Source organism: Pyrus communis, chromosome 10 (genome assembly GCF_041283825.1).
Source record: "Pyrus communis isolate YQ-2024b chromosome 10, ASM4128382v1, whole genome shotgun sequence".
NCBI classification, from domain to species: domain Eukaryota; kingdom Viridiplantae; phylum Streptophyta; class Magnoliopsida; order Rosales; family Rosaceae; genus Pyrus; species Pyrus communis.
Genome location: NC_142574.1, coordinates 5,558,182 through 5,574,419, shown reverse-complemented (window position 1 = coordinate 5,574,419; position 16,238 = coordinate 5,558,182). Strand labels below are relative to the sequence as shown.

Here is a 16,238-nt window from a genome sequence, read left to right as displayed (position 1 = left end):
GCCCATCATTTTATCACTCCTAGCAGAAAACTCATAAAGTCGCTGTCCTTCTCCTTTTCATAGAGTCCCTTTTCCCCTTGTTCCATGTCTCCGAGTCCGAGTCGCTCTTCCAATTGAATAAATTGGCAGCCTAATTTGGATTCGACCTGGAAAACCAGAACCAACCCAACCACCAAGTCGAATTTGTAATTTGTGAGGGAGGAGGGCAGCTATGGCATACAGGGCTGGCGATGACTACGACTATCTGTTCAAGATTGGTGCTGATTGGCGACTCCAGCGTCAGAAAATCCAATTGACATGAGCTTCGAGGGTTTGACAAATTTGGATTTTATCACCAAAAAGTCCAATAACTTATTAAACACTGCCATTGTAACATCCCACATCGTTCAGGGGAGTGATCCTTAAATGTATATTCCAATCCCTACCTAGTACGAGGCCTTTTGGGAGCTCACTGGCTTCGGGTTCCGTAGGAACTCCGAAGTTAAGCGAGAAGGGGGCTAGAGCAATCCCATGATGGGTGACCCACTGGGAAGTTACTCGTGAGTTCCCAAAAACAAAACCGTGAGGGAATGGTAAGCCCAAAGCGGACAGTATCGTGCTACGGTGGTGGAGCGGGCCCAGGAAGTGATCCACCCCGGGCCGGGATGTGACAATTTGGTATCAGAGCCAATCCCTGGTCGGAAATGTGCCGACGAGGATGTCGGGCCCCTAAGGGGGGTGGATTGTAACATCCCACATCGTCCAGGGGAGTGATCCTTAAATGTATATTCCAATCCCTACCTAGCACGAGGCCTTTTGGGAGCTCACTGGCTTCGGGTTCCGTAGGAACTCCGAAGTTAAGCGAGAAGGAGGCTTGAGCAATCCCATGATGGGTGACCCACCGGGAAGTTGCTCGTGAGTTCCCAAAAACAAAACCGTGAGGGAATGGTAAGCCCAAAGCGGACAATATCGTGCTACGGTGGTGGAGCGGGCCCGGGAAGTGATTCGCCCCGGGCCGAGATGTGACAACCATTGCATTTTTTCCTTCAAGAAAAAATTATTATATATATATATATATATATAAACAAAAAAAAAAACAAAGCTAAACTAGAAAAGAAAACAAGATTAGATAAGATGCCAACGCGATCAAACCAACCATTTTTTTACAGCTCACAACCCAAAGCATCGTAATTTAAATTATGAAAGATAATCTAACCTAATCCAGTAGACAAAGAAACAAAGAAAAAGGAAACCATGTCATAGAGACTGAGAGCAACACTGTAGCAAAGTTCACACTACAGTGCTCAATAGAATTAGGGTTGACAAGAGACATAAACCGACGTCGTTTTAATTGGTTTTAGAATCAGTTCGGTGTTTGAACCCTTGCAATTGAAACCGAACCACCGAATCAACTAGATTGGTTCGGTTTGCCTAATTCAAATTCGTTTTATTGGACATTGGTTCGGTTTTTCAAACCCGTTCCTCATTAATAGTGATGGCTTTGTCATTGTGAGAAACTTTAGTAGGATTAGCCAAAAAGCTCCATGACGAAAAAAAGAAGCAAAAGGCAAATAAAGTATTAGTTTCCTCCAATATCTAACTTCTTATGATTGCAAATTTTTGAAACATTTGTCTTTGTTACAATTGTAGCCAGTTTCTTAATATATAGGTGCTCCGAAAATTCCAAAATTGCTCATCTTGAGTCTAAATACATTGTTTTGATGGTCAACTTATCATATATTTCATATGATTAGAGTCACGCATGAACATAAAAACTATATGATGTTACAGCTTCACAAATATTCTTATGAATTTCACAACATTGATGGAAAATGCTGCCCTTGCCCTATCTCGTAATATTCAAGCTGGACTGATGCGATTATAGGCTGTTGGGTTTCTAGGACCAATTGGACTAACTATTGTTATTGCTACCCATTAGGTCCATTATATAGGTAATATCATAAGACTCATGTACATTTTAAACCATAAGTATCCTTATATTTAGACCTGACATTTTTCACCCGACCTAACCCAATCCATTAAAATTAGTATTCGGGTGGGTGATAAACGGGTTGGGTGGTTAACGGGTCAACCCGTTAAATAACGGGTTATTTTGGATGAACTCGCGAAACCTATTAACCACCCGTTAAGACTCGTTATTGAGGACTTTTGTACAATTTCAACCGTCCTAATTAGAAAACCCTCAGGGCTCAGGTTCCTCACGTCTCTCTCTCGCACAGTCGCACTGTCGCAATGCTTTGCGCTCTGAGACTGAGAGATCGCTCATCGGCCATCGCTGTGCTCCTTCCCTTCCGACTCCACCACTCTATCTCTCTGTAGGTAAGCTCCGATTCCCTTCCACCCCTTCCACCTATTCTTTCATGCGTAACAATATACATACTAAAATTTGTTCATGGGTTGTGCTTTTGGTTTTCTTTTTCTTTTCTTTTTTTTTTAATTTTTTGGTTGTGTTTTGGATAATGGGTTTTGCTTTTTGTTCATGGGTTTTGTGTAAAATTTGTTCATTTGTATATTCTCTGATTAAAATTTCCATTTTTGGGTAATTTGGAGCTGTTAATTTACCTATTTCTTCACATCGATTAAAAGTAATGTATGACAAAAGAAGAAATGTTTTGCAATTCGTTAAGGCTCATGAAGTTAAAAATATTGAGTTTGTGATTCATTAATGCCGAGGTGTGTAATTTGGATGACGAAAGAAGAAATGTTTTGCAATTCGTTAATGCCGAGGTGTGTAATTCGTTAAGGCTCATGTTTTGCGATTTCGAAGCTCATGAAGTTAAAAGTATTGAGTTTGCTTTGTTTTGGTTGGTTTTTGGATTGGAATTGGGTTGTTGTTGTTTGGTTTTACTGAAACTGATACGAACAACATAAGTTACTGCTCAGTAAGTTTCTATATCCTCCCTGTGTAGGCATCCTGCTCATACTTATATATTTCCTTCTATTTTTCTCCTGGCCTTCGAAATGTTTCCCTTTTAGGTGCTTCTTATATTCATAGGTGCTTACTGCTTAGTAATTAATTTGATTGCGACTTGAGACTCTGTAGTGAATTACCCAGACTTGAGACTCTGGAGTTTGGGTTGGATGTTTATTGTTTTCCTCTATTACATTGAACTTTAGTAATTAATTTAAAGTCATACTCTATATTTTGCACTGTTTCGTGATTGTGGATCTAGAACTGGCAGTGGCAATGGTATTTAAGCCATGAAGTTTTCTGCTCTCTTTGAGTATAGTAGTGTTTCATTTAGTTCGTTGAGGCAGTGGCAATGGTTTATTGATTAGAAATGCTCGTTGCAACCATGGGTCGTGGTTGTAGTTGTTTCATTTAGTTCTTGAGGCAAAGTAGACATGACAGACATAAACATGTTTTGTGACATTCCCAATCTTGTATTCTTGTGCATCGTAAATTCGTAATAAAGCTCCTGGTGTTCATCAAATCACTCCATGACTTGCATATGCACACAAACCGAATGAAGGAAGGAGGTGGCTAGCACAAGCACTAGGATGCTAAGAACGGGTGTAATTGATTTGGATGAAATGTGAAAAAAAAAAAATTAAAAAAAAAAAAAAAAAAAGGTTAACGAGTGAAACGGGTGACTCGTTAGCTTAACATGTTGGGTTCGAGTGACTCATAAAGCTTAACGGGTTGGGTTCGGGTGGCCCATTAGCTTAACGGGTCGGGTTCAACCCAACCCAAACCTAATAAACCCGACCCGTTTACAGGTCTATTTATATGTATTTAAACCTCTTTTATGATGTAGAGGGATGAATGAAATGATATGAATTTACTCTAATTTCTTCTACTTTTCTTGCATTTCCCTTTCCCGTAATTTCCTTTTCCGATTATGTCGATCAGTGATCCTCTCCGGAATCTTTATGTGAGGACCCTAGAGATCAACTGATCCTAGCCGTTCACTAAAGATCAAACGGTCATGACTCAATCTTTCAATTTCCAAAATAAAATTCCTTGGACATAATTTTTTGGGAGTTTTAATGAAAAGGGTTTGGCACTATTCATTCTTAATCAAAATAACATTTTGCGTATGAAAAATCTTTAATGGATCAAACTCTTTTCTTTATTTACTCTTATGTCATTTTTATTATTATAGCGAGGTCCACAATGATGTTGACATTTCCGTCTAGAAATACATTATTTTACATGAGGCTATTCAACTTATGCTAATTTGCTACCAACTCCTCATGCTTCCATCATGTTGTCGATGTTATGCAGCTCTTCTTCTGTCAAATTGTTCTAGTACTGTTATCACCTTCTATAAGCTCTGCATCTCTTTCTCTATCTTCTTTCACCTTGTAGTACATTTATGCTGTTTCTTCTTTGAAATTTTGAGGATTCCAATAAGGCTGATGACTGATCCTTGTCTTGCTGTAAATATACATTTCTTCTTATTCTGCTATTATTACTATATCATACCTAAAATCTTTAAAATCATTTAAGGCTAGCATTTGGATTCTTCGGAATTTTAGATTATTTTTGTATGAAGGAGTTCACCTATGCGAGGAGATAGGGGATAGTCTAAATGACTCTTCATTAATCATGACTATATGCTTTTTCCTTATGCATATGTACATACCAATCTGGAGGACTACTAATAAAACTTATGCAAATTTCTTTCCATCCTTTCAGATAATCTTCTGCTACTTTCAAAATTTTTTCAGGAAATAATTCTAGTTGAGAGACATGGTTGATAAATATTTTATCGCGATAGCCACACTTTAATAGTAATGTTGGGGTAACTTCTACCACAACATGCTTTTCCTTATGCTCATAACTAAAATGTCATGATCTATAATCTCTCATGTTAATCCTGACTACAGCTATGCTAACATCCGGTTTACAAATACAATTCTCTATAATATCACAAAGACATGATGGATACATCTTTGTAATAATATTCATCCCTAGTTTTGAATCAAAGATGGACTGATACAAATCACATTAATTGTAATTACAACTCTTTCATAGACTGTGATGCTCTGCTCAGGATTTCATTTTGCATATCTGGTGACATTATTCTTAATTTTGCTATTGAAATTTCTTCTAATAAAATATCATCTATTATTAAGTCTAACAATATATTCCTAAGAAAACTTTTATATATTTCTTGTTTTTCTTTGTCACTCAGAAGTTGATGCTGCTCATTATTTTTATGTTGCTCCATTTCAATGTCTTCTTCTAAGAACTCAATCTTAATTTCTTCAATGGGCTCAATAGCCTCTTGTTCTATGGGTTCAATAACTGATTTTCCTTTATTCTTATGCTGATCAGTTTCCAAACCTATTTTCAATTCTCTTTTCAGGGTGTCACTTGCCTTCTGTTGCATTCTAAGAGATTGGAGTTCTTGATTTATTTTGGTAAACTTACGAAGTAATGACTCATGGTCCCTAGAGATGACTTGAAGGTTGTGCTCAAGAGAATGAATATGCTGCTGGCTTTAATGGAAATTAAAATTAAAACTATCAAATTCTTGTTCTAAGGCTATAATTAGTTTTTCATGACCTAACCTTATGCTTGGCTGTTTGATTTGGATATTCCAAAAATTATCTAAGAGAACATGTTGCCTATCAGAAAGCACTGGTACTCTTGGCCTATATCTCAGGGTTGGATTTCTGATTCATTCAACAATATTGCCATTAAAGTTGAAAGTACGTACTGGTGGTGATACTGGTATGCTATTTTAAAATTCAGTGAACGGTGGAGGTCCATGATGCATCATTGTGCTATTGAAAAGTGCTATTCTGCCTTATGGTTTTGTGCTATTTGAGGATGATGGTCCATGATATTCCATGCATGTTCAACAAATTAATCTTGATAAGATATCAGCTAATGTATTGTCATTACCTTTTATATGTTCAAAAATTGGTTTAAAACCATTTCCTGTAATTGAATCAACAAAATTAACCCATCTTCGAGCTACCTGCTTATTAGCATGTATCTTCTTATAATGAGAAACTATATTTTGACAAACTGTTTTAATCGTAAATACTTCATTATGTAAAAATAAATAAAATGCTTCAAGTGAATTAATTATCCCTGAAATTTCTAAATCTATTTATGGTAATCTTGATTGTACATCACTAAATTTTCCTGATGAATATCTACAAACTTGTTCGTCAGAATTTGGTGACTTCTTATGCTTTTTCTGGTATAATATACTTGCTCATCCTAATGATGAAGCATCTGTTTCGACTGCTTCATAACTATCATCTAAAGGTAATGTTAACGGCTTAAGTTTAGTAATTTCTTCCTTTATATTTTGGACTAATTTAATATCTTCACTATTAAAATACTTTTGTCCTGTTTTGCTAGTTTTATTATGTAATACTGCTATTTTTCTTCTTAAATCAGGGATAAAATTTGTTGCATAATTTAACAATCCTAAAAATATTTGTAACTATTTCTTATCTTCTAACTTATCTAGAAATTCTAAGACCTTTTTAGCTATATGATCTTGTAATTGTATCGTATCTGACTTGATATACATTCCTAAAAATTCTATGTCTTGTTTTTCTAATGCTATTTTATTTTTGCTAACCACAATTCCATTATTGATAAACTCTTGTAAAACTATCTCTAAGTGCTTCCTATGTTCATTTCTATTTTTACTATGTACCAAGATATCGTCCACATAAACACTACAAAAATTATCATATTTCTTGAAAATTTGGTCCATCTTTCTTTGAAAGATCAATGGAGCATTTTTAAGTTAAAATGGCATAACAAGGCACTTAAAATGTCTTTCTGGACAAGTAAAAGTTGTCCACTCAATTGATTCTTCTGCTAATCGTATTTGCCAAAATTCTGATTTACAATCAAATTAAGTAAAATATTTACTCTCTTGAATTTTATTTATAAGCTCATCTTTATTTGATAACTTATAACTATCCTTATATGTATTATCATTTAATCTCTTGTAATTATAAACTATTCTAGCCTTACCACTCTTAAGCTTTGAATGTTTTCTCACTATAAATGCTAATAATCTATGTCTAGACTTAGAATGTCTAATTACTTTTAAATTTAACAATTCTTTTATTTGCTGCTCAAACTTTTGTTCGCCTAATAAATTACAAGGCATATCAGCTGTTTTTATGGTTAAATATGGGTTAATTATATCTAATTTTGCTAATATTTTATTTTTACTCCAATGTAATTGTGGGGTTTCTCCTATAATCCTAGTTTGCTCTGCTAATTGTAACAATTCTTCCAAACTCTCTGGTCTATCTAACTGTAATATTTCTATACGGGTTCCTTCTTCTAAAATCGGATATTCATGTTCAAATATTTCTTCATCAAATTCTTCTATGTTATAATGCTCATCATTTTCTTTTGAGTTTTCCAAATAATAATATCTTGACTACTAGATTCTTCTATACTTATGCTTTTATATGCTTCTACAGTATTACTTTGATTAGTTATTGTAATAACTTTTTTGAAAAATGTTATGTTAGGATTCATAAATAAAAAACTTTGTAAAATTTTAAAAAAATTTAAACCTAAAATGAATGGGTATGATCCTATTGGTGAAACAAATGTTAATGGTAAATTAAATTGTTGTTTTTTTACTTTAATAAACTCATTGTTAATGCAATGTATTAAGTAAACTGGTCTCTCATCAAATTGTATTATTCTTACTGGTTTTGTTAATTTTTGTCTATATTTTTCTAGTACTAATTCTTCCCTTATGACACTCTTTGTACTCCTTGTATTTATCATAGCTTTTGTTTGTATTTTATGTTCTTTTGCTAATTATATTTCACAATTTATGGTAATAAAGAACTATTTTTTGGCTTTTCTATACTATGAACAATATTTCCTAATATTTTAGTGTTTTCTTGTACTTTTCACATAATATTGAATATGTGTTATAATACTTATTTACAAGTAACTTACTACATTTATGACATTTTTCTGGCCAACCTAAATTAATGTATTTATATTCTTCTTCTTCTTGCTCTTTTATGAATGCACACATATACTCTTCTAAATCACTATTTGGGTTACTTGAATCTTCCGAGTCTGAATCTATCATATTTATACTTTATATACTATAAATACTCTCATTATCACTTAAATCATCTAAGCTATATATTAACTGTATATCTTCATCTTCTTCTAACTTAAACAACTCCATTAAATGTATTTTTTCTCTGAGTTGTTTTCCTAATTTTGGACATTTAGGTATAATATGTCCAACTTCTCCACATGAATAACATTTACAACTACTCTTATCTTTTGGTGCTTTATATTTTTTAATCCAAGGTCTACCACTTCTTTTCCTAAATCGTTTTGAAATATATTTTCTCTTCTTATATGTTTTTGAAGGTTTTATGTTGAAATTCTTATGCTGTTAATATGGCTTATATGATTTATATTTCTTTTTGTATATTTTCTTATACTTATTTTTCTAATGACAATCATACTGTTGTGGTATATCTATATTTTTACAGCTCATGTAAAATTGTTTCCTAATTTGTCTCTTAGCTTTTATTTGACTACATTCTTGTCTAAGTATATCATATACATGTTGAATTCTAGATCCTATTGTAATATCATTTTTCTTTGGATGCTTTTGCCATTCATTCCAAATCTTTTCACCTATTGGTCCTTTTATTTTTGTCATATAAGTATCTAATAAATTAATATCGCTAATTCTACCTGTTCTTTCTAAATATTTAAAGAAATCTGTAGTATACTCAGTTTATACTGTAAATCACAAATTTGCAATTGTACTAAATTTCTAATTTCCCTTATTTGTTCTTGTTCACTTCTGCCATTTAACCTATTATGATTTAAAAATTCTTGTTTAATCAAAATAACAAAACCATCTATATTAAAATGTGTTTTAGCTGTAATGCTGTTTTGGATTTTGAACTTTCCATGACTGGAAATAATAAAAAACAAAACCATCCAAAGTATGCTCAAAGTAATATAACATATTTTGTGAATTGCTAAAATCTAACATTAATACTGTATGTACGCAACCCTTTTCCCATCTCTCAATCGTTCTTTCCCAATCTTGTGAATCTATTTAATTTTAATATATTGTCAGCTATATTAATTTGTTCTAACCTTCTCAAATATGAAATCCTATTTTTTTCTAGGTGATTTTATCATACTTTCTTCTATGTAATCTACTTTTGCTTTTTCGTTATATTGTTCATTTTTTTGTCTCAAAAGTTGTTGATCAGTTCTACTTGCGTGTCCTGGATTTTCTACTTCTGATGTACTACTTTCTTTTGTTGAATTACATTCTTCTTTCAATTCTAATAAATTATTATATTCTTTTGATCCTAAAATATGTTATACTCCTATTTCTAAAATTAATTTTTTTCATATCTTCATCTAAAATTCTATGTAGTTCTAAATCATATGTCCTATATTTTTCTAAGTACTCTTCTTCATCTAAATGATCAATATCTTCTATAAGCTTATCTACAATATGATCAAAATTTTGATCAACTAAATTAAAATCTAAATGATCAAAAGTCATATGTATACTCTCATTTTTTATTTCACTTTCATCCTCTTCTATTTTTTCTAATTGCTTGTAATTACTAAACCTAATTGTCGCTTGACCTGTACTAGTTTCATATATTTGTATTTTATCTGGTTGTTTATTTCTTGCTACTTGTAAGTTAGTAATGTCCACTGAGTTCCTTCTAAAAAGCTATTATCTACGGGGTTTTGCTTCTATCATATTTACATGTTTACTACCAAATGTTTGAACAAAATTTTGAAATTCTAAATTATACTTATTATTGTATTTATCAGACACTTTACCAATATACATTAAGCTAATCCATAAATTTTTATATTCTCCTTTCATATTATAATTTTTTGTTCTTATGCTTACTTTAATATATTTACTAAATTCATTAATTGTCATAACATAATTTGGAATACAACCTATAACTGCTAAGTTTGAACTTAAATCTACTTCAGTTGTTGCTATTGCTGCCTGTTGGTGATTATCTCATCTATCGTCATATATGTATACTAATGCTTTTGTGCCTACTTGTGCTCTGATTAATCCTGCTATTTCAATTAATATTGTTCCAATATGAATCTAACTAAAATGTGATTTTCTCAAATGCGTAACTGCTTCCTTACTAAATAAATTAGATGTAACTTCTTTATCGATACAGCTAACTTCATGTTGATTGATGCTACTTACAATTCTACTTCTATTTTCAAATAAACCTAATTGATATAAACTATATTTATTTTTCTGTGTTCTCTCAAAACCTCTTCGAATAAATTCTTGTGCTTCTTCTTCATTTGGATAAATATCTTCAGCTCTAACTACTTCTTTTCCTTTTTTCCTAAAGAGTTCCATTTTCTATTATCAAAAGGATTTAGCTTAGGTCTTCTAATATTATTATTTGCACTTAAAGTTAAATTTTCTAATTTATCTAGCAAAGATGGTGGAAGTGATGAAGATGTGTTATGTAAATTTTGGTTTCTATTTCTGCTATTTGTTCTTCAACTTGATCTAATTTTTCAGCCAAACTTAAAACTAATTGAATAATTAAATTATTTTGCCTAATGGGAATATTACTACTGGCTACTTGTGTTGAAAAATTTGTTAAACATACTGGTTCTTTGTCTAACTTACTAATTTCTTTCAAAACTTGGATATATTTTTTGCTAATTCTAGAATCGATCATTAAATTAATAATTAAACTAACAATTTATCTATTTTATTGTGCAACTTATCTACTTGTTCACTTAACTCTTTTTGGACTTCTAATTTTAACTACTCAACTACTTCTAATGATCTAAGTTCCACTTATTTCGGCTTACTATTTATGAGGTCAACAGACTCTTTTATCTCTCTTTTGCTAGGAAACTTTTGAATATTTTTATTATTATCTTTTAACTGAGATGTAATATAGTCTAATTTTGTCTAATTGTTTTTATGGAATTTTTCTAAAAATACTGTAACAACTGGTTTCACAAATGATTATGCTTATTATTTTCTAATTTTATATTTTCTGCTTGATTAATAATAAGATTTACAATACTATTGGCTAGTGGATTTTCTTCACTATGCAAAATATGATTATGTTTTCTCAATGGAAAATAATAAACTAAACTATTTTGGTCTAAGATTATTCTTCTTTTTTGAGGTTCACTAATTTCTAAATTAAGATAATCTATCATAAATTACAGTCTACATTTCTCTAGAATTACGGCTAACTGGCTTCTTAAAAACTCTCTTTCTTCTCTCAGGGTCTCTAAAGTTTGATATGTTGCTCTTTTTGCTTCTAAAACTTTATGCTGCACTTCTGTGCTATTATGTTTACGAATAAATGAAGGATGTTCAAGATAACCAAGATAAAACTTTTGTTTTTTCAAGGTACTGCTAATTCTTTTGGATATATATGCTAATCTTCTCTATATGTTATTTATAGTGGGGTGTCTAGGATAATAAATATTTGGTGGTTGTGATTGACAATGTCTACAAGGACAATAATATTTGTTGTTCATACAAATAAACAAGTATGATACCAGTTGTATCAATGACGTCTTCAAGGTACTTTACTATTATAATTATATTATTAAAATGCTAAACTTGACTCTGATACCACATTCGCACAGTAGGCCTATTTAAATAGTCAGATGGTCATTATAACAACTAGACATAAAACTTTGCACATGAAACTCAACATGTTTCAGCATGACGGCCACTCACAGTACAAGTATAAGGCCTTAACGGCTGAACTCAAAGGTACGAAGAAGTCAGAGGTACCCTGGTTAATATCCAATTATTTGTATGACAAACATTCAACTATAACAGAGTGCTCGAATAAAGTATGATTGTCAATTTAGCAGGTCAATAATATAACTACAATAGTGTTTCCCTGTTTTGGACTAGAAGTCTAATTAAACAAACACACTAAAGAAAGAAAAGAAAACTTACTTAAGACTTGGAGATTGCTTGAATATGTACACTTGAACTTTTATTGATATATAAAATGTTTACAAAGATAGTTGTTTACAAGAAAGTGTTTACAAGGATGCTATGAAGACTACAGATGCTTGAGAGTATAAAGATGGTGTGACTATATGCTAAAAGTAGGGTGTTCAGGTGTTGAGATGTTGAGGTATCTTTACAATGAATAGAACTCCACTTATATATACTGAATGAGAATACAACGGTATAAAAATTTACAAATGGATGGTGTGGATATCTCCTTGGTATTTGTCACTTTGCTTCTACTGTTGCTGAAAATATCAGGATTGTTTCTGAAAATGTGTTTGACTTTTGCTTTGTTTGATAAATGCATGTGAATTTGCTTTTCTCCTTTTGCTTTGCATGTGAACTTGCTTATCTCCTGAAATTTTTATATTTGCTTTAATGAAGAGCATGTGACTTCTGATGGATATTGGAGATTAGGATAATTTTGGTTTTTTCTGTCAGAAGGTTTTCAAGGGGCAACATTGCCATTTTTGAAATTATTTCTCCTTACGGTTAAATGAAAGTTTTCTAGAGTGTTTCCATTAGTTTTCCTCAATTGTTTCTCATATGCAGCTTCGCCAATCCAAACTCTCTGCAGGATTGCCTCAGCTCATAAATGGTGATGAACCTGCTTCCGTCGTTGTCGAACGACGACAGATTTTCCTCCCTCTCCAGCTTGTTCAAGTGCACCATCGCCGCCAGAAACTTACCGTAGTCGATCGTCTCCAGTTGTCAATCAAAGGGAAAAGATGAAAGGAGAGAGAGACCTTAGTCCGGGGGTTTGGATTTGGGTGGTGTGTCATCAGTTAAAAAGGAAAAAATATCCGGAAAAATGAAGAAAACTACTTGTGAACATCCAAAGGCCTCAAGGTACAGTACTGATAGTATATATCTGCATATGAAGCTTTGCTAAGAAAACTAGTTGTGAATCGACAACTCAACGGCATGAATTGCAGCAACAAACTATTAGAAGAAAGCGGGAAAATTACATTGACAAACAGCACTGATCCAAATGAGAAGGCCACACGGAACAGCTCCGATTCAACAACATAACTCAAAAGAAACTATTCAAAAAATTCAAGCGCTGAGCTAGCTTCAGCTACTAAAAGCATGAACACGGGCAAATTTCAATTTCGGCATTGTAGCCTACAATTCCGTGTCAGCTTTAATCTTCCGCCAAGAGTCCATGCTCATTTTTCAACTGAATTGCAAAAACCTTATGCAAGAACAGAACACACTTGTTGGAATTCAGCTAATGATCATCTTGCTAAGGAAATCAGCTTGCTCAGGAAAGTACTCCATCAATTCATCCTTGGTCACCCAGACAAAATCCTCGCACTTCCCAATGTTCAACTTGTTCGTTGCAATCACTTGAGACTTGAAAAAGAATTGCTGAATCGGGGAAAATGAAATTCTGATTAATATACAGGATTGACAGCAACACCAATATGTACTTTATCATTTATTGGCTGAAGCCAATACCATGTAAGAACGGACATAATTTAAAACAACAAACCTTAATATTCTCTGCTGTCTGTTCCATATGGCCCATGGGAGCATTTCCAACAAAGTACGTGTGTGACAGATCTCCCAAAACTGATTTTAATGCAGATTCTGCGCACTGAAAATAAACTGGATTTATGTAACCGAGAAATAAAAACGAAGAAACTACATGGGATTTTAGGAGGATAAGAAGACGATAAGTATATGGCATCTTATAGCAACCATCACCTTCCGCAGTGTCTCTTCAGACTGGTAAACTTTTTCTGGAAAATGCCAGACTGATTTTCCAGCAGATCCATCAGTGGTTCCGTAGAGAAGAAGATATAGTCTTCTGTCAAGGGCTCTCTGCAATGACCTAAAGAAAAAGAATCAACTTTTAACATTCAAGGCCTAACTACCAATAAAAATCACCGAAATGTCCTAAAGCTGGCAGTAAAGGACAATTGTATGTCTTCTAGCTCCCAACAGGGGTGTAGAAAAGGTTTTACAAAGAATATGAAGATCTCACAACATTACAAGCAATAAGAACTTTTTATGAGCTCCTTAACTTCAAACAAAAAACTGAAAAATATAAATTTAAAAAAGAGCAAGAAAAACAGATTCGTATAAAACATCATCAAAATTGTACTGCATACTTTTTATCATTCTTTTTGTCAGCTTCAGTGATCCGCGGAGCAGGTTCATAATCTATCTGGTAGTCACCTTTTCCCCTGTTCACCAATAGTAAGTGTCATGCTAGAGTGAAAACTTGTATTTGCATGTCTTGTGGGCATCAAGTGTGAGTAATGCTTACACAACAAACCAAAAAGTTGCTTATAAACTATACTTCCAGTTCTACCCATAAAATTAGTACAGAATAAATGAATTGGATGGTGATGCAAAACACATTTCCTCATATTAATATCAACACTATCCCTGTTCATTACTCTGAGACCCATGAAACAGAATCCAGTACAGAATGTATCGTCATTTCAAAGAACTTTCAATCAATAATAACCTTTTGAAAAACTAAAGACATTCCAATCAAACAGACCTAATATTAGGATAATTAGTTCAATTAAGAAGTTCTAATGTTTAAAGCTTAGTGATTAGAACAACAGAACGCCCATGATGTGTTTGCTACAGACAGTACAAGAAAAAGAAGCATGATGTGTTTGCTACAGACAGTACAAGAAAAAGAAGCACCGACATTTATACGGAATGTAGTTAGTTCTTTAAATAAGAACATGTGATATAGTTGCGATTAAATGAGTATATAACAACATAAACCTAGATATATGTGCCAATATTGCGATTAAACGAGAACAACGATAACCTTTGAAACAAACCTTACCTAGCATTAGACTTGTCTAAAAGCTCATCGGGATATATGCGCCGATATTGCTGTCGCCACCGGAACCTAAAAAACCCAACATGAGCCACTCATAACACAAATTTACATATATAATCAACAGAATAAACCACATTTTTACAATTTTAGGTACCCTAGTCAATATCTATCACCATATCACATTCATCACCCAAAACACCAATATTGAAGCCTTCAGTCACTTGCCCAGAACCCACCATCGCGGCTAAGAAAAGTAAAAATCGCCCAAACAGAGCAATTCAGGACAAAAAGCAAACTGAATCTGATTTACATGCATACACAAGAATGTATTGTCCCCAATGTTATGCAAATGTAAAGCTGAGCTCATTCCAGCTCAATTCAGCAAGGCCATCTATTTTGTACAGTAAATTAATCAATATTTTCAGTCCTTTCCACAACTTTCTGTACAACTAAGCCCTACCAACCCACTTTATCTAGTTAACTTTCTCGCATTTTCTGAGCAACCAAACAGAAAATAAACAAGAAAAACTTAGAGAGAGAGATTAAGAAGCAGACTTACGCGAATTCCTGATACGCATAAACGACGGGGTCGATTTTGGGAATAACAACCGGCAGCCTCTCGAAGAGCACGGACGCAACGATTTTGTCGGAGGAAGACAATGAGGTGGAGGAAAACCCTCGGCCTCTGCCCAGAGGGCCACGCAATATTGTTATCGTCCGCTGCATCCTGTATCAGAATTTCAACCGGAGATTTTCAGGAAAAGCTCTTTCTAAAACCCTAAATTCTCTGCAGCCATTATAAACAATGAAAAAGGGCCTGCTACTGCTGAAAATTACAAAAATAGCCATTATAAATGTGAATAATAATTTATATACTAGAGGAGAAAGTGCACTGCATGCGATGTTAGGCTCGTGCTTTTAAAATAATTTAAAACGTTTTCATGAAATATTATTGGAACGGGAGATAAATTTTATGTCCTTGTACTTTCCGTGTTCTTCTGTTTTATATGATCACGATTAAGTCACGTTAGCATTTTATATTATTTTTTTTATAGAGATAATAACACAAAATGAATAATAATATAAAATATTGACGTGGCTTAACCGTGACCACACAAACAGCAGAACACCAGAGGACACGGGAAGTGGGAGAGCAGAGAATCTGCCTCCATTGAAACCTTGAAAAAACACTTGAAGTGTTTCTTTTAACTTGTGCTTCTTACAGAAAGCATTTTAAGTGTTCATGGAACCCAAAATCATTTTATCTAAAAGCACTTTTTGTCATTTTAAATAGTTCGGTAAATAACGAGCATGCAATCATGAACACAAACACTGTAACAAAGACTTGAAACCCTCCACCTTCAAGAGAAGAAGGTACTTTCGAACACTTACGTTATACGCTTTTACACTATTTCGAAGCAAAA

The 16,238-nt window shown here is 33.3% G+C and overlaps 1 protein-coding gene and 1 long non-coding RNA gene across 2 annotated transcripts; one reads left to right on the top strand and one right to left on the bottom strand.

Annotated features, from left to right (window-relative positions):
• Positions 1–2,120: 2,120 nt before the first annotated feature.
• On the top strand, positions 2,121–5,831 carry LOC148693416 (uncharacterized). Its single transcript, XR_015952123.1, has 2 exons — positions 2,121–2,319; positions 5,316–5,831. It is a non-coding gene; the product is annotated as an uncharacterized LOC148693416 (long non-coding RNA).
• Positions 5,832–12,927: 7,096 nt separating this feature from the next.
• Positions 12,928–15,589, bottom strand: LOC137729323 (uncharacterized). The gene is made up of 6 exons (XM_068468239.2): positions 15,374–15,589; positions 14,818–14,883; positions 14,120–14,194; positions 13,713–13,839; positions 13,498–13,602; positions 12,928–13,373 (listed from the first exon to the last, which is right to left on the bottom strand). The coding sequence occupies exons 1-6, from the start codon at positions 15,538–15,540 to the stop codon at positions 13,230–13,232; spliced, it is 684 nt and encodes a 227-aa protein (XP_068324340.2). The 5' UTR covers positions 15,541–15,589; the 3' UTR covers positions 12,928–13,229.
• Between the last annotated feature and the right edge of the window lie 649 nt (positions 15,590–16,238).

Bases quoted from the DNA above. Each gene is read 5' to 3' on its own strand.
- LOC137729323 (XM_068468239.2), bottom strand. From the start codon at position 15,540: ATGCAGCGGACGATAACAATATTGCGTGGCCCTCTGGGCAGAGGCCGA. The intron at 14,884-15,373 runs GTAAGTCTGCTT...TGGGTTTTTTAG, and splicing joins TATGCGTATCAGGAATTCGC to GTTCCGGTGGCGACAGCAAT. The intron at 13,840-14,119 runs GTATGCAGTACA...CTTTTTCTTTAG, and splicing joins GACAAAAAGAATGATAAAAA to GTCATTGCAGAGAGCCCTTG.